Genomic DNA, 20,033 nt, shown 5'->3' with positions numbered 1-20,033 from the left:
AGATCCCCTCTGGAAGGGACATAAAAGCTGTATTCTCACCCCTCTGTCCAAAAATCAGAGACCCATAACACGTTTTGCTGATGCTCATTAAAACTAATGTCCAAAGCTTAAAAAATGTGGGAGAAATAAAATCCATTACACTTCATACTGCATATATTCAGTATAGGCAGATTCCAGACTTTGGGGACAAACAGATCCCTTCCCCTTCAGTTGCAATATTTCTCCTCTATCTACCTCATCATTATCTCTTTAATTCACAACTTAATTAATTCATTTAAAAACACAATAAGCAATACAATTCTATGGATCAGTTGGTGGAAGGCACTGCTCTACATGGCAAATACTGAAAACGCTAACACAAGGGATTATATTTTGTACCCTGAGGATTAATACATATATCAATTACTTGAAAAGAAACTTTTCCTCATGTTAGGAAGAAGTATGTAATTAATACGAATGCAGAATTATATAATAACTGTATAATTAACTCACTGGCCAACTCTCCTAACGACAAACGTCATTTTTCAGGGCAGGCTTCTTGTTAATTATAATATAAATATAAAGTACTGTGCACAGGGAAAACCCTAAGTTTACCTAATAGTGACAATTCCTGAGCTTGCTGTTAGCTGCAGGAGATGGAATCCACAGTGAACGTTCTGTAAAAATATCAATTCAGTGCTCAACAGTAATTTGCAGAAATTAGCACATTGTATAAATCCCTGGTGAGCGCTATACCTTGAATTCTGTGGGCTCTTCAGACTTCCTCATCTAAAAATGGAGGAAAAACTATATAGAAAGGTACAAATAAAGTCTGTTATGACCAAAGACAGGCCTTTAACCTGACCCAGTATGGCCACAGTTGCTGTTGCATATACAAAACACACATTACCAGGAAACAAAATTCCAGACAAATGCTTATTAACCTCATCTGCATTTTAAACTAATTAATCTACCTAGTCATTCATACCCTGCCTTATAGGCTATTTCAGAGTTAACTACAGTCCTTGGCATATCAAGCAAGGGAACCAAAAGAAGAAATACACCATTGCTGTGTTTCCCAGGTTCTGAAGCATTCAAAAGAATTACAAAAAAACACTGCCTGTGCTGAAAGCATGTGTAGAGACATACACTACCTATTACTTATTTTTACTTCACACAGAGAAAACAAACAAAAAGCAGAAAGAAAGGCAGAGGCAGTATTAAGAAATGCAAAAAGTCAGGAGCTCTGATTGTCCTCTCTTCTATGGCAGTGCAGATCAGGAGTGTTGTCATTCAGTGTTTAAACAAAATTACATTCAGCATGGAGTAAAAGAGAATTCAAATAGGTGACTAAAAAATCCCTGACTGAGCTAAACCTGAGCTCCTGTCCTGTAAATTAAGTAGCTGCTCTCTGCAGTCTGACAAGAAACTATGGACATTTAAGTCCCTTACAGGATGGGGCAGTAGAGCTAGAAATGCCAGCTCAACAGATTTAATGTGTAAACCTGTCACTCTCCTTCTGGTCCTCCAGAACCTGGTGGTTTCAGACCTGCAGCTGAAATCATCACATGACGACAAGTCTGAAGACTCCTGTTGATGAAAGTCCACATAAGTAAATCTATGTTCAAAACATTTGATAAAGGTTTTCAAACTATTTCTTATGTGAATTTTATATCCTTTCTTATTGGTAGTATTTTCATGACAGCAACTCTTCTGAGATCCTCTTCAAGAACAACAAAATCTCTATGTTAAAGCTCTCTCATTCTTTCCCAGGAAATATCTTTCCTGCTACATGCATAGTGAGAACTGACACATATGAAACCAATGTAACTTGTAGAAATGATCCAGAATAATTCAGAAGTGACTATGGTTTTAATCACAGCACCTTTCAATTAGCAAATAGATACTTAACTGCTTTATCTGCTTAATTTCTCAAACTTGTCCATATCATACTATTTTCTCCAAAATTTACTCAAATTAAAACAAACTCAGAGAACTTCTCAAGCCTGCCAAGGTCCCTCTAGATGGCATCCCTTCCCTCCAGCATGTCAACCACATCACACAGCTTGATGGTGTTGGCAAACTTGCTGAGATTGCACTCAATCCCACTGTCCATGTTGCTGACAAAGGTGTTGAACAGTGCTAGTCCAAATATAGACTCCTAAGGAACACCACTCATCACTGATCTCCATTTGGACATTCAAGCCATCGAGTGCAACCACACAGCTAATAAAATTGCCATAAAGACATACTTCAAGTCACTGTTTTGACACAGAACTGGCTACTTCACATTTGCAGAAACCACTGTTCTAACTATTTTTCCATATATGTCATAGAATCATAGAATAGTTAGGGTTGGAAAGGACCTTAAGATCATCTAGTTCCAACCCCCCTGCCATGGGCAGGGACACCTCACACTAAACCATGACACCCAAGGCTCTGCCCAGCCTGGCCTTGAACACTTCAGGGATGGAGCATTCACCACTTCTTTGGGCAACACATTCCAGTGCTTCACCACCCTTACAGTAAAGAACTTCTTCCCTTTCTCTAACCTGAACTTCCCCTGTTTAAGTTTAAACCCATTATCCCTTGTTCTATCACTACAGTTTCTGATGAAGAGTCCCTTGCTGGCATCCTTGTAGCCCCCCTTCAGATACTGGAAGGCTGCTATGGGGTCTCCACGCAGCCTTCTCTTCTCCAGGCTGAACAGTTCCAATTATCTCAGCCTGTGTGTATGGAGGTGCTCCAGCCCCCTGATCATCCTCGTGGCCCTCCTCTGGACTTGCTCCAACAGCTCCATGTCCTTACATCCATACATTATAGCTAAATTACATGATAAGGTATTACAGAAATTAGTACCACTAGCGATTAGTTCAGTTGTGGTCCAAAGTAGAAGACAGCACCCTATATAAAAGAGTAGAGCAGAAACTTCTTCCCCTTACTTACTGATTTAATTTGAGCAGATTTCAACTCTGCTAAGTTGCTAATATTGCCTGGGCAGCTGCAGATCAGCTGAGAACATAATCAGCAAAGACCCAAGCAACTGAGAAGAATGACTATTTCTGCTGCAACACAGAGCAGCTAAAGCAAACAGAAAATCAGCATCAGATCCAGGCATGGCTAGAGCAACTGAAAAGGTTTCTATTAAAAAACAACCTTTTCCCCCATCTATTTTTAATGTAGCAACTGTCAGGCATAATACCTCACGGGCCATGACTTGCAGCAGTAATGCTGTTCTCTCGGTCTCCCCATTTTTCAGTGTTATTCTTAGTTTACCCACAGATATTTCACCTGTCATGCAACCTTTACTGAGTCAGTTTCCCACAGTGAGATGTACTGAAAGACTTTGGAATGAGAATCCTTGTCATGTCATTTAAGAGACAATGAACAGTACCATCTTTTTTCATACCTTGTTCTAACCTATTTCCCAGGCAGAATTGCAAGGTATGAAAATTATGTGTATGCAACGAGGTTTTTACCCTGCTACTAGTCAGCCATAGTCCATACCCTGCCAGATATATCTTTCAAAGTGCTGGGAGTACTTGAGTGCCTAAATGAGTGAGAACAGTGGACCTTATGTCAGAAACAAAATTATCTATTTATCCTGATACTGAGCCCAATGTAAGCAGTATCAACCCTAACTTTCACCTACTTGACACAGTTTCAAGTGCACGAAAGTCTGAATCTGAGGCAGTCTGTGACAAAAGAGATCTGTACAAATTATTCGTACAGGGCACTTGAAATGTAATGGGACTTCCCATCAGGGATACTTTCCTGTAGGTCTGATTTCACCTTTTTTTACCTTCTCTAAATGCATTTCAAAAATCAGAAGAAGTACAACGTGTCTGAAGTCATACATAACTCTGATGCCTACAGGAGACATTTATCCCGGTGTAAGAAACAGAGCCCTCAATTGTAGACAGTACCTGTAATGATGGAAGAATAAAATATAGATGACACACCTTTTAAACCTTTGCTCTTACTACTGGAATTATCAGGGCATTTGCCCACAATGCATTAGACTGAGATATCAAATGAATCTGATCTACGCTGACACAAATTCACCAAACGTGTTTTAATTATCTCTGCAGCCTCCCTTCTTTCTGCTTCACAGTGAAGACTATATATTTATTTTCTCACTAAATAGGAGTCAAACTGTAGCCAGATGCACTGTTTGGGTGCAGCCAAGTTACGAGGTTGTCCTTTAGCTGGTCATCACAGTAGGGTCTCCCCTTATCCTTTTCAGGATCTTCTTCAGCCTTACTGGTGCAATGGCATCCATGCTCCTTCCCTAACCCAGTTCTGTCAAAATGTTTTGGTTGAGTTTAAGAACTGACTATTAAAAGTGTTTAAGCTAACCTAGATCATTTTGACAGAACCAGGCTGGTGAATATCTACTTGTGCTGTTATGCTGGCAAAGCTGAGGGGGCAGTAAAGTATGAAGACTGGAAAAAAGGAAAAGTGCAAAGAGAACATGAATCAGCTGCACGTAAACAATGCACCTGGCTGCAATTCAGTAGTGCCTTAGTTCATGGGCTTTTGATATGCTATGCATTTTTGCCCAAATTTCCCTAAGCTACTGAAAAAGTTTCTTTAGTGACACAGCTTCTTGGAATTTTCCATGAGAGCACAGGACCCAGTGGGTCATCTGCACTGCTAACAGTGGGTAACAAGTTGAAATTCCAAATTAGCCTTTTTTTTTTTCCAGCTCTGCCTCCATCTCATGCTTGAAAGTGAGGGGTTTATGTTTCCCTCTAGTGATGTGTTGAGAATGGTACTTGGCAGGGTGAAGCCCAGATGCAAAAGCCTGCACACAGTTACAAATAAACTCAACTTCATGAAGGCTGAATTTAAACCGTACAAGTCAGGTTGCATATGAACTGAAGCCTCATTTTCTTTGAGCACATTCGGAAGAATTTTCTGGGAGTAGAGCTACTGCCAAATGGCTCTCCCAGTGAGTAGCCGTTCTGGATGAGTAGAGCTTAGGGAGCTTAGGGAAGTTAATACCCAGCACTGAAAGGAAGCAAGCAGGACAGGACAGAGCAGAGCTGAGAGAAAGGCTGCTAGGGAGAGCTGCTCTATAGGCAAGTAGGGGCTGACTTTCATAACCAAAAGAAAGCAGAGAGCAGGAGAAAAGCCCTTTGTGATGCTCCATGGTGAGCCAGTCAAAAAGCCAGCTCTTTCACCCAGCATGCTCCTCTCACCTGTTTCATTCCTGCTACTCATACATGGCTCTGAAATTGGAGGCAAGAGCTGGAAAACAAAAAAATACAATCCAAAAATACTTTTTTTCTACATTAAAAATAAAATACTGAAGCCATTGGAGCAGTGAACTGTGAAAAGATTCTCCTCATAAAATTCTACTACTTTCATTAAGCCCAGAGAGATCTCCGCTCTGTAAGTTAACTCCTACAGTTCCATATGAAAGCTTTAAGTCATTAGGTTGAGAAAGATTTGGCCCATAAAGATAACCATGGAGAAGAAGAGATGGGATCAAGCCTGTAAAAACCCATTAACAACTATACTCCAACACATAAGGACAAAATACTCTTTGAAGACCAGGACCAGTGTGAGCAGCCAGGAAAGAAATGCACCTGCTACAGCTTTGCTGAGTTCAGTCGGGCTTGTTGAAAGGAGATGTTGGCCTTTCTCAGTGCCACTGAGTGTAGGGAATAAAGAGAACATTTTAAAGAACAAGAATCACCTTACCACTTCTGGAAGCACTTTCTTCGCAAGATCGTGGATGGCTTTGATCACAATACATATAGATGACAGGAGGAATATGACACCCAAGATAACACAAGCTCTGGGGAAAAAAAAAATAGAGAAGAATAAAAAGAAATGTTAAGAACATATTTGGGGTTGTCAACTCTCCCACTGCTAAAGGGTAACACATAACAGAATACTGATAATAAAAAGAATAAATTTAGAAGCTAAAGACAGAGACTTGAATTAAAAAGGAGAATGAAATGTCCAGTTCCTCTTCAGTTCTTAAAACCTGGATTATATGTGAGAAGACAGGGCAGACCAGATGATAAAGACATGCCTCTTCAGCTCCTGATGATTTATTATAGAGTCCTCTAGAGGTCTGTTTCTCTTTGTTGATTTGGCTAGGATCTTGCATTTGAAATAATCAAGGGAACTTAGTTCTCTTTACCAAAGCAGGACAGATGCTTGGTAAATCTGGTCAGTAGCAAAACAGGACCCAAAACATGTTTCTGCCCAAAACCTCCAAGAAAAAAGATTTTAACTGCAGACACTAAAAAAGTCAGCACATTAGGTGTATCACATTGTAGGCTGTTCAAAGGGGTCTCAATACCTACATAAGGATCTGTCTCATCAGATTAGGTGCTGTGCAGAATTAGATTCTATTCCTGCTTTGCACAGTTTACAACCCAGCCTTGTAAAAAGCAAACAAATGGCTTAATGAACAGAAGATAAAGTAACAGAGAATAACTAACAGAAAATAATTAAGTTTTGTACAGGACACAGGCACAATGAGGCTTAAAAAGCACATGCATACACAAACTACACAGTAAAAAAGAAAACTCTTGCTTTTGTTCAAACACACAGACTGATCCTACTCTGAGATGGAGTTCCTCTTGCCATGAAATACTACAGGATATAAGACTTTGATTTCCTTCACAAACAATAATAGTCCATCTGTTACAGCAATGATATATCCATTCTTTACCCATATTTCACTAATATGTCTTCATATAAAATACTACTACTCTAGACAGATGTACAGTTAAGAATCATTTTAATGTTTAAAGCATGAAATAGCTAAGAATTTATATTTCTATGTACCACTTTCTTCAAAAGTTGTATTTCCATTGTTTGCTATTCAGCAATTGGTACATATTTGTTAGCTCATTTTATGGATGCTATAATTATTCCAGTGGCATGCTACTACTTTCAACAACTCAGACATCAGGCCATCTGGTGGTTGGCAGCACATGTAATGTTCGCATCAAGCTCCATCTAGAGACTGTGGTTGAACTGGCACTGCTCTTTCTAGGTCTGAAGACGCAGCTACAGCAGCTGCGCAGGTGAGTAGCTGGTCATTTTATTCCCAACACAAGCGACACTAAACCATGCTGTGGACAATCCATATAATCCTACAAACAAGTCCTCAGTAAAGGGACTGCTCTTCTACAGAGGAGAACAGACAATGTAGAGGCTACTATCCTTCCTAGCAATAGAGTGGCATTGTAGATGAGGTGCTTGTCTCAGGTAGGCAAAACTCTGCTACACCTGTTTTAAGACAGATGTTTAACTCCTTTGTAGTGAATTGCAACACAGGCCTCATTTCATTAAACATAACCCGTCTTAAAAGATAGGCAGAAAAGGCTTGAGATAGTCTGATCGCCCTAGAGTCCTTCCCCTAGACTCAAACACAAGAACAAAAATCTGGCCCATAATCTGTGATAGAGGAAGAAGCTTAGAGGATTCTATACAATCCTGTGGTGAGAGGTGATCATTAAATAGTAATATGGATGGGAGACAAGTTCATCTTCCAACAGGAATGAGTAAACTTGAAAAATTAAGAGGGGTTTCTGTTTTTCATTGCATATTTAGTGCTGCCATAATCTAGGAAGTTTATACTGCACAATCCTTCATAATATATTCTGCTGCGATGATTTTTTTTTTTATTACTTTTTTTTTAATGTACAGAAACATATAATAAATGTTCTTCTCATTTACCTGAGATACATGCAGGCATTAGGTAACTTGAACACAGAACTGGCCCACAAAAGTTAGCTGACTTGCTTAATACCATTTGCTGGCCCAGGTGTACATAAGATACATACATGTCATGCAACAACATGATGACATTTCCTCTGAAAGCAACACTGAAAGAGAAGCTTTTCTATGATTCCCAGCAGGCTCAAATTAACATAGCCACAAATCTGTGAGCTGGAGACAGATTAAACTTCCTTGTAACAATACATATTTTTGAATGCTGAGGATATGGGAAAGAAAATGCAGCATCACCACTTCCTCTCAGCATACCTTCTATTCCCTGCACGTATCTCCTGAGGAATAAGAAGAGTCATTCCCTAAGGGCTTGACAGGAGCCTTGCTGGCACAAGTCTAATTTGTCCAGGGAACCAGTGCTTGCCCTGACTGCTGGCTGAATTCAGTTCCCATGTATGCTGTGGAGTTTGGGGTTCTCTCTGTGAACTTTCTCATCACCCAAGCTTAACAGCAAACATTTTGCATCTTTACCTAAACCAGCATGTAAGTAATGACTTCAGCAATATTGAGTTGCTTCTTTTATTCCCCAGATTAGCTTTACAAAAAAAATTCTCTTTACAGAAAAATTGCTATACATCTACTTAAGCAGAAATAGTTAAAAGTGGAAAGAAAAAAGGAAGATGTCAGTGACAAGGGTATAAACAGCAGACAGAAATGTAGACTGAGGCTTGATCAGTATTCAGTGATCATATTTAGCAAGCCTAGTTTCTCCTTTATATCCAGCTTTGGAATTCATAGCCATGCAAAATTCATGAGTAATGGCACAGCACTTTAAGTGCAAAAATATAGGGTTTTTGTCTTCTTGAGTGTACCAATTTATCTGCAAAACCATTAAAACAAAATACTGCATAGTGACTTTTTTCAATCTCATTTGCCAGAAAAGTAATTTCTATCTAGAAAGCAAATCATGCAAACTTCAACTAGAAATGAAATTCAACTACAAAAAAAAAACTTCAAAAATTAATCTGAAATTTTAACTGTAGTACATACTAAAGAAATTGTAAGTGGCTACTGTAAACTTGCTTTATTTTCAAGCCAGTAGACAACAAAAACTTTCATACAAGTCTGTTAACTTCCATCTGCTAACAGTTACCGCTTTGCAACTAAATAGTATTTTCAACTTCACATGAAGGATGTTAGTGCCGAGGTTGTTGGCAAATGCAATTTCATTAATAATATTTAATTAAATTAGACTGCCATTTCTAAAGAAGTTCAAGTCAACTCAGAAACACCCATAAAATTTAACGAAAGAGGAGTTAATACAGAAGTGAGGTGTGACAGACAACCTAGTGTAGATTTCACAGATACCTCTGACTTGGAATCATGACAGTGTTATAAATGTTCTTCAATCTCCAGATCCTCCATGATCAATGATTCAGACACTCTGGAGTAACCAGTGGTCCACCTATGTCCTCATATTCCAGAACATTTGTATCTTCCTGCTAAGCCATGAGGATACTCTGTCCAGTGACATCCAGGACGAACAGATCTCCACGTATGCTATGCCACAAGTGCCGCTTACTTACGCTTCCAGCACCTACCTAAGATCACGTACTTGTTTTACAGCCATTTCTACACAAGTTAGCATAAGAGCTTCCCACTATATATCTACTACATTATTAGAGATGTACTAGATCTGTAATACAAAATCACTGGTCACTATGGGTTTGACAGGCAACAGAAAAGATCTAATGAAGAATGCATGAATCTGAAACCTCCCTCAGTTCCATGCAATGTGTTGCTTTTAAAAAGAAAGTGAAACAGAAACAATTTAGCCAAACATTTTAAAAGGTAATGGAAAACCATTATTTGAGTTTCAGAAATGATACACTTTCTGGAATCTCTCAGAATGCAGTACGGTTTAAAGAATAACAGGCAAATTCAGAAAGGACAAGGTAAGGACATCTCTCTGATATTCAGGCAACAATCAACTTTTAGGCAAACTAAAGCTCAAACTTTGAAAGTTGGTTGGTTTTTTTGGTGGTTTTTTTTTTTTTTTCCTTAGAGCAATGGCACTTGATACGCAAGAGTAATTAACACTATATCATTAAGTTGACAGTAAAGAGAATTTAGTATTATAACAGTAAAACCACCAAGTCTTCTTTAGTTTGCTGTAGGTCTTGATAGCTGACCACAATCGGCCAAAGATATTTTTTATCTATTCTTGATGCAGTATTTCTGAGAATCCAGAAGCTAATCTAAAGAATAATTAGTCTTAAAAAGTGAACTCATCAATTTTGTCAACTTTTTAAAATAACTTTGTCACAGATGAAACATACTTCAAATCAGTTGTACCACAGCCTCATGCACTGAGAATGAAATTATTTGGAGTTTCAAAACTCCCAAAGACTGAACCTTTTGAGCTTCAGTTACTGCTAGTTCACCTCTAGTGAAATCCATAAACATGATTATGTTTAAATCCTAAGAACTAAGTCATGTCACCAGCCTAAAAGTTGGTTCTGGATGTGCTACAACCTGACAATCTCCAAAAGACAATCTTCTAAAACCAATACTACAACCTATTTAGACAGCCCTATAAATATCTATTTTGTATTATACCAGCCCTGGATATTTGTACTCACACTCATCAAAATAAGATGACTGTAACTGTATTACATGACATACAGCTGCCACCTCATCTTTTCTGTAACACATCCCCTGTATGGAGCTCTAATAGACACAATTCTTTAAGTAGATGACAAATTCTCACAACTCATAAGTAAACCAGAAAATTAAATCTATCACTGTAAGCAGATGATAGTCTTTTCCTTAATCAAAAAAATTGTTACTTTGCATAAGTTAATGGTTTTTAAGCAAGTAGCTATGAAAAGTACTGAGATTCAGAAGGTTCCCCCTCCACAAACAGCCAATTTTCAAGATGCTATTAGTAAGTTAACATTTTTTTTCCACTTTTTATCACAAAATTTCCTAAGGAGAAAAAGTCCAAGTATTCAATTCATTTGCATCTAGTAGAAATAGCAAACCAGCCTTCTAATTTGTGGATTTATCTGTAATTCTGTATTATATTTGTAATTATTTGTTACAATTTCCTATAGATAGTGATAAGACTTAAATTCTGTCATAGTTCCACCACAGAACTAACAATTAACCTCACTCAGATCTCTATGGTGATTAATCTTCAGTGTAATAAAGCAATTTCAGCTTTAGCACAGTTCTTGCCACACTGAATACTCTTTACATGAGTCAACCCATTCCAGCCAAAGGGACTGCTCTTTATGTAAGCAGCAGTCAGCCTCAACTAAAACTGCAGATTTAGACTCTTGGTTACTTGTTTTGTAACAGTTGTAAAAAAATAAATAGATAATTGTTATAAAATTACAAATATACCCCCAGTGACAAGCTCTGCTATCTGCTACCCCAAAAGATATCTGGGAGAAACCACACAAGGGTGAGTGATGACAGTTTTTCTCATATCAGCTGGTTACTATAAAACAGCCACTGCAAGAAGCTTCCTTTTTTAATTACCACCCTGCTATCTTTCTGGCAAATGGAACTCAGTAACACACTACCAATGAGGGTCTGTAATGAAGCTCTTGGTAATTACTCCTCTCAAGTCAATCTGCTCTCCTGCAGCAAAGGTGGTGCAACAGAATTATGGATTCAGAAAAAATCAGCCATGCATATGAATACAGTCTGCAAAAATGTGTTAACTTTCTCTTAGCAGCTCACAGAGACAGTTGTTTTGGGGCACTGGAGAGAGAGAGAGAGAGGTCTCATGTACTTGGTAGTATGTCTGGTACATCCTGGAACCTATTTTACCACCACACTTCAAGTTCATTAAAATAGTCCCTGAAATGTGATGACACCATGTGGAATAAAACAAGATTATCAGAAGCAGTCTAATTACTTCCCAGTTCTGTTAAGATATGATACAACTAAAAGGCAATATTAAAAAATTAACCTTCTTGTCAAATACTGAACTAGTTTCCCACCTTGTTTATCCATTTCTGTATCTCAGATTACTTGATCTTTTTCGATTACATGGATTATTTGTGGTTTCTCACTACTTTTACCAGTGTAAAGAACCTCACAGAAGCATAGAACAGCCCAGGCTGGAAGTGACCTCAAAAAAATCACCTAATCCAACCTTTCATGGGAAAGGGAGCCTTGATGAGATGATCTAGCACCCTGTCCATCTGCTTTTTTGAAAACCTCCCATGATGAGGACTCTATCATGTCCCTAGGGAAGCCGTTCCAGTGGTTGGCTATTCTCATTGTAAGACATTTCTTGTATGAGGATCACTTACCTTATTCATTGAAAACATCATTTATCTTATTCATGGAAAACATTTTAATAATTTCATCGGTTACAGATATAAGTGTGATGAAGAGATCTGTGAGAAAAGTCACTATAAACCATTATAGTTTATATTAATATTCTTGAGGCAGAAACTAGAGTCTTACATTCTCTCATATTTGCAAAGCTGCCATCAAAATAAACTTCAGTTCCTCATCTTTGTCTCAATTCTCTGGCAGCTGTGATACTATAAATAAAAGATAATACTCCTAATTTCTACATGTAATTCTGTTAACTTACAAGACCCAGTTTACTCTATTTCATTTTAATTCTGTATTTTCTTGATTATTAAGAATGTTATCATGATATATTTTTCTAAGACAAACAGGTTTTCCATCATGAGAAAAGCAAAACATTTGCCCAGAGAGGTTGCAGAGTCTCCATCCTTGGAAGTTTTCAACACCTGACTGGATAAATTTCTGAGCAACCTATTCTTATCCTACAGCTGACTCTGCTTTGAGCAAGAGCCTGGGCAAGTGAGCTCCTGAGGCTCCTTCCATTCCTGAATTATCCTATGATCCTATGAACTTTTATTCACAAAATCTTTATCTCTGCAGATTCTGTCAAGATCTTTCAGAACTAATGGCTCCTAATTGCCCACAGAAAAGGAGACGGTAAAAACTCTCCAGGCTGTTTTCACCGCTGTAGTGAAAAGGTAGTGTTAAAACTATTGCTTTCCAAGGAACTGTAGCTTAGCATTAAAATGAGCTGTAGGCCAGTAAGAGCAACATGAGCTCTAAGCCCAGAAGCGATGTGATCTTTTTCAGCAAAGCTGAGCAAATTGGGTTTATGATGGATACAGGATTTAATCTCTGGATAAATCCACTAATGAAACCTCTGGAGCTTAAGTAAGAAAAAATGAATTATAATATTAATTAATTTAATAAAAACTATAAATGTGCTAATTCCTGTTTCAATATGATCTGAAAGGATTTTAGTGGTATTAGTGGATGACAAAGTGAGTATCATGTATGGAATCATTCAGGGGAAGTCACATGGAACGCAAGGCAAACACACAAGAAGTTTTTGCTGCGTCAGGAGTTAGGAAAATATTTTTGAACACACAGTAGTCATCCACTTTCTGATTCTGTTTCTCTCTGTACATTTCTCTCAATTGTCTTCTGCGTCTAGCCACATGACAGGAATCCTTTTATATCTCTTCACTTTGCTGGTACTCTGTTTTCATTCTTTCTTCCCATAACCAAATACAAATTACATTCCATGAATGTTCCTTCATTAGTAACTTGGAGCTTGCAATAATCTGCACCACACTCCTTCTAGATGAGAGGCAGTCAGCCTGTTTAAACAAAGATAAATTGGGACACTCAAGAAGACAAGAAACCTATATTTTTCCACTTAAAGTGCTGTGCCATTACTCATGAATTTTGCATGGCTATGGATTCCAAAGCTGGATATAAAGGAGAAACTAGGCTTGCTAAATATTTATCTGCAAAACCACTAGAACAAAATACATGTTCCATAATCCTCCCCCAACTGCCAGAATCTAGATCAGCATTGTTACAGCTACTCCTATTTCTCACCATTAAAAAAAAAAAAAGAAAAACCCAACCAGATTATGCAATAAAGTAACAGGCCAAATAAATATTATACGTTATCACATGTTCAAACCTCTTCCTAAAGTACATGGAGGGGAAATGCCATTTATATATGAGATTCAGACTAGATATGCTAGGGATCCACTTCGTGTTGAAAGCATTACAGGCCTTCTAAAATTTTTTTTATCCTCAGGAGTTCAACTAGTCAGTGCAGAACAGGGTATTTACATCCTTTAAAATCATGCAGCTGAACTGGTTCCATAAATAATTTGATTCTCCCGGTATTAAGTACCTGCCAATAAAAGCTAATAGGCATTTCTACAACTTGGAGATTTTGAAAACTCTTACATCCTGTTTTCTAGTTTCAGGTCTGCATAGACTGTACAGTTTCACTTATGGTACACCTGACTTCTAAGCACCCTCCTGGCTTGTGAAGGTAATCAGAAATTCTATCATCCCCCTGAAGTTCGAAATTAAAGGCTTTTGAGAGTTTCTGTAACATTAATTTTTACGGTGATTATAACATTCCAATACAGAGCACCATATCCCTGATTTTTTATAGATATGTTGTGTAAATACTATGCAATATACACAAATACTGCCTAATCAATTACCAGTGAAGGAAAAGGATTTCATAAATTAAATAGATTTGGGATCTAGCTTCAGTAAAAACATTGCCAAGTCTACAGATGCCACACATTTAGAAACAGATTTTAGAATGTATAAATATATACATTTACTATTTAATATTTAATATATATTCTATGTGTGAGGATATTGTGTGTGTGCATGCATAAATATATGCATACATGCATGTCTGCCTGAATAAGAGCAAAGTTTATGATTGCTTCACTTTTGCCTGAATACAGGATAATGGGTTTATAGAGAAATGATGCAGTTTCAGTAAGCTAGCCTAACGAAGCACCACTAAAATTTCTAACCAGCTCTGTACTTGGATGTAGTATTTCAGCTAAATACTCCAGAAGAAATAATGACTTTGAAATTTTCAGTGTGGTTAAAAATAAACTATATTTCTCCTTCTATAAAGCAGATATCCAAGCATAGGGGTACACTTATTTTGCAGACTCTGCACTCTTCTCTACTGGGTAGGAGAGACATGCATGTGCCATGTGAAGACTGATTCCAGGCAGAGAGAACTAAACAAGGCCTGCAGAGATAGCCTACAAACTGCAAATAGCTGTGAAACTATCTCCATGCATCTGACATTTTTCCAGATCACTTGGCTATTCCATCCACTCATCACAAAAAATGTTTTTCCTCCAGCCACAGAGGTTTCCCCTGAACTGTGTGTAGCTGCAGATTTTGCCATCTGTGCTTCAAATGTCTTTCCTACGTATGGCATAGACAAAATTATTCACAGTTTTTTTTTCAATGTGACTGGTATGTTGGGTCTGAATTGAGAGGATTATTTTCATTCAACCCTACCTGAATAGACAATGCTCATTTAGTTGGGCTAATCAGTACAGCAGAGCCAATCTGCAGATGAAAATTTAAATACAGTACTAATACTGAAAATCTGGGGAGAGGGGTTAACTCTGCGAACCAAGAGAGAATATACTCTGCATAACCATACAGATCAGTACACTCTCTTATTTGAATCAGAGGAAAAGAAAGAAGAGCCAGACCTAATCTGGCAGCCATTCCCTCCTGTAAATGGTGGTTTCTAATTCTTTTAATCTTTGGGTGCAAGAGTAGGATATGTCACAATCCCCATATTGCATGCCTAAATGTAATACATATATATTCAATATTACTTCCATGAGGCTGCCCGTGACTAAACCCTGGTGTAAATATTCTCAAGTGGTGTCACCTGAACATAAGCAAGACAGAAAAAAGGGTTACTATTACTTTGGAAGGAGGGGCTCACTCTGTCTAGGGTCTCACCTGTCATCACATTTTCTCAGTAAGAACAAAGACCTTACACAAACTCAGCAGCCACTAACTCCCCACATTTGCCCAGTAGACACACTGACATGGCTCTGAAGGAGGTGGCAATGGTGATGGCTCCTTACAGAATTCTCACAAGGCAATAATAAAGGGCAGTTCAACTGGTTAGCTTCTGTCCTGGGTTCAGCAGGAGCAGTCATTTTTTCTCCTTAGTAGCTGGTGCAGTGCTGTGTTTTTGACCTTCAGCCTGGGAACAACACTGATAACACCTGTGTTTCCAGGTCTTGCTAAGTAATGGTTACTCTGATCAGGGACTTTTCAGTCTCATGCTCTGCCAGTGAGAAGGGGCACAGGAAGCCAGGAGGAAGCAGAGACAGGACACCTGACCCAAACTAACCAAAGAGGTATTCCATACCACAGCATGTCATGCCCAGTATATAAACTGGAGGCAGTTACCCAGAAGGCCCAAATCGCTGCTCGGGTTGGGCTGGGTGTTGGTCAGTGGGTGGTGAGCGGTTTTATTCTCTTCCCTTGTTATTCCCCTTATCATTATTATTACTGGTGGTAGCGCTAGTGGTTTGTGTTATACCTTAGTTACTGGACTGTTCTTATCTCAACCCATGGGAGTTACATTCTTTCGATTCTCCTCCCCATCCCTGTGGGACTGGGGGGAGAAAGAAGGAGGGAAGTGAGTGTATGGCTACGTGGTTCTGAGTTACTGGCTGGGCTTTAACCACAACACACTCAAAACAAAAATCACTGGCAAGATGAAAGCCCCCGGAATGCAATGTATTAGACCATAAGCAACTGGACAAGAGACTATAGAGCAAAAGTAAATTTGCAGGTTGAAGACATAACATAGTACAAAGCAGTAAGGTATCATTCATGAAGCAGTGCAGCACTTTTCCCTAGCAACTGAAGAAGGATACCATGTACATAACAACCTCCCCTGTCTTCTAAAAATGAATCATGCCAGTAAGTAAAGAAAGAACAAGATGTCAAAGGAATATTTATCCACAAGACAACAGGAATATCACAGCAAAGGGCAGCTCCTTCAGGTATATTCAATTCCGAATGGTGTGTACTTACCATACACAGAGTTGTACAGATGATTTTATTATTGCTGTTTACTTCAGTCTAACTTCCAGAAAGAAGGTAATTAAGCAACTGATAAGGGTTTCTAATTACTTGTCTAGGCTCCTTCAAAGGTCACATGCCCAAGATGTAAGGTTATAAAAGAAAAACTGTTCAAAGCTGTACCCTTCTGCTTGATACATGTCCATATGGCAGCACTTGAAACAGTAATATGCCTGCTTACTGCACTGCCCATTTACCTGAAGAGGCTACTTACAACCAAAAACTCAAAGCAGGGCATAGTCTGTGAAAAGATAACTGAGATGTAGCCAGGAGGCTATCAAGCAACCAAGGAAAAGTATTGGTACACTGGTAGTGTTGTAGTCATTGGGTATTATAAAATTATAATACATATGTATATATAAAATTGTATAATGATATCATTAATATGCTTTATAAAATGTTTTTAAATAGCCTAATTCCCATGTCATACTGTTAAATAGCTGAAAGTTTCACTGGTGCATGAAGTCCTAGGAAAGAGTCAGAATATACTTGTTTCCTCCTTTCCTTCCTTTCTTCATTACATATCCTTAAGAAATGGGTAATCCTTATATAGAGATATCCACATAGTATATTCCTAGAGTTGTTCAACAACTGAGGACCCCAATGAACCACAGCCTGGTTCTTTCATCAGACAAAAAAAGGCACAATAATGCTGAGTGCTTATATACTGAAGTTATATATATATATATATATATATATGCATATATATATACACATAGATTAGAAATAAGATGTACATCTTTATCATTGAGCTTAATTAAACGTCAGGGTAGGGCAGTAAAGGATGCAACAGATTTTCTAATTGTTGCATCCAACATGCTAATTATAAGACAGGTTTCTGATTTACTCCATCCCTCAAGAGTAAATTTATTTAGAGGTTGCTTTTTAGTTCAAACTACGTTAGAAATTCTTGGATGAAGCTCTCAGAGTTGTGCTCCTTTGGATGCCAAAACTGATGAGAGTATCAGTTCATTCTCCCCATAACTTAAGAATTTATCAAGAATTAAAACTTCAGGGAAGGCATTCTTCACTTGGCCAATGGGTTCATCATTCTGACTATCAAATCCAGCTGCCACAGGAGATGCATGGAGATGAAAGTGAGTAACAGACACATAGAAAGTTTTTAGATAATGGCTGATTACAAAGCTGCAAAGACTGCAAGACATTCCCAATTCTTAACCTGCTGTTTTTAAATCTAGCATAAGGTGAGAGAAGATATGCAAAACAAATAGATGAGCAGAAATAACTGAAGCCACCTCCTGTTCCAAGTAAAGTATCACCTTACTTACAAAGAAACAGCATACCAGATTCAGACACTGCCCCACCAAGGATCACAGAGTCATAGAATGGTTTGGGTTAGAAGGGACCTGAAAGACCATCTAGTTCCAAACCCCCTACCATGGGCAGGCACACATTCTACTAGACCAGGTTGCTCAAAGCCCTGTCCAACCTGGCCTTGAACACTTGAGGAATGGAGAAGCCACAGCTTCTGAGGACAACCTATTCCAGTGTCTCACCACCCTCACAGTAAATAACTTCTTCCTTTTATCTAATCTAAATCTACCGTCTTTCAGTTTAAAGCCATTTCCCCTTGTCCTACCACTACCTGCTTTTAAAAAAGTCCCTCTCCAGTGTTCTTGTAGGCCCCCTTTAGGATTTGGAATGGCTATTTTCTCCTATTTTAGGATAGGAATGACTATTTTTTCCTGGCAAAAAGCTTTCTCAGCAGCAGGTGGAGGTATGACAGATACCTGCACCTTTGTCTGCCACACAGAAGACTCTACCTAGTTCTTCTTATTTTAATATTACTGCCAATGTTTTGGATGACAGCTTCACCAATATAAGGAAAAAATACATCTGCATTCATGATGTATTATGTCATGGCAACATAGAGCACAATTAAATTTTCTTATTACAGTAATAAAAGAAAGACTAGCTGGAGTCTGTCATAGACAATAAAAACAACAACAACCACCAAACAAACAAAACAACAACAACAAAACCACCAAAACCAATAAAGAGTGAAAGAAATGTGAGCTTTCTGTTCTTGGCAGAAGAGTGTGAGTAAGGTTTCCCATTTACTCTGGCACGGGAAAGAAAAATGTTGACTGGAAAAACAGATGTTGACAGACCGGTTTTTCGGAACCACAGAATTTAACTTGGTACCATCAACAAAATAATACCAAATACTATTGCCAAGAATCACTATGTTAAATATGACATACAAAGTTACATTTTTGCAATACTGAACATACAAGTTCAGACCAAACCCAGCGGCCAAAAAAAACCTAGGTGCAAGGGATCCTATAGGCTAAAGCAGGTAACTCAGTCCTGCACTAGTCCTGTGCTACGTGGTACAGAAATGCAAGACTGTAGCTCTGTAATGTAGCAATAGGGATATTGCTTTATAGCCTGAGAAGTAGCAGTAGTCCACTTACTCCATCTACCTGAGAAGGCTGCCAACTAATTCTATTAACATAACCTGAGCAAAATCCTGCTTTCCTGAGCAGAAGGAATCAAATTCACAGCTTTGAGATCCTTCCAACCACCTATAAAAAGCTCCATCTTTTCCAGATTTTTCACAAGGCTGTGTGTCTGAAGCTTGTATTCTGTTTTCTCAATCTTTCCTTTTTTTAGTGGTATTTCTCACTTTGTCCTCACACACAGTTCCAGAACTCCAATCTAATTCCTTCACTCCTCATTTTCTCAGATCAAAGTGCTGCCCTTTTTACAGCTAGTTACTAGTTCAACCTCTCATGAGATGTTTTTCCAGGTCCCTATTGCTTCAGTCTGCTATTAAAAAATTACTTCTACTGCTATTTACTGGGTTTATTTATGCACATGACAGTTACCACATCAGTTTTAATATATTTCTTTCTACAACAAATTTAGATTTCCTTTAGCAGTCCAATAAACTATTATGCTACTAAAGATTTACTAAAGGACAGAATATTCAAGAGTATTTGTACTCTGATTATGCGGAGCATTCAGATTTCTCTGCACATCTTGAACGGTTCAGTGTTTGTTCAATGTTCAAACCATTGTTCAATGAACAAATCAGTGTTCAAAACAAAATAGAAGACTGAATTCACACCTTTAACCTGATAACCTGCCCTAATGGATCCTGCTTTGAGCATGGATTGGACTGGTGACCTCTAGAGGTGCCTGCCTAGCCCAGCCATTCTATGGCACAGCACTGCACAAAACTCTTACAATGAAGTAATAGACTATACCTGGGCTGAAGTGCATGAGTAGTGAGTCTACTGCATTTTTACAGTCTCTAATTTATCAGTTACATCACAGTATTACCTCTTAGTTTCTCCTCGTATGAAGAAAAATAGGGAATTGCAAAAATTTTATTTCTGTTGTAAGTT

At 38.3% G+C, this 20,033-nt stretch overlaps 1 protein-coding gene across 2 annotated transcripts in view; it reads right to left on the bottom strand.

Annotated features, from left to right (window-relative positions):
* The window catches only part of TMEM163 (transmembrane protein 163), a 98,488-nt gene that overhangs the window by 16,068 nt on the left and 62,387 nt on the right, over positions 1 to 20,033 (bottom strand). For both annotated transcript variants that reach the window (XM_057407182.1, XM_057407181.1), the window contains one exon: positions 5,689 to 5,785. In XM_057407182.1, coding sequence (XP_057263165.1) covers positions 5,689 to 5,785 — 97 coding nt within the window. The remainder of the gene's footprint in view (positions 1 to 5,688; positions 5,786 to 20,033) is intronic.

This window comes from Pezoporus wallicus, unplaced genomic scaffold (assembly GCF_028554395.1).
Source record: "Pezoporus wallicus isolate ANWC-B61680 ecotype Strahan unplaced genomic scaffold, APGP_CSIRO_Pwel_v1 contig_4166, whole genome shotgun sequence".
Lineage (NCBI taxonomy): Eukaryota > Metazoa > Chordata > Aves > Psittaciformes > Psittacidae > Pezoporus > Pezoporus wallicus.
This window is presented reverse-complemented; position numbering and strand designations above follow the sequence as displayed.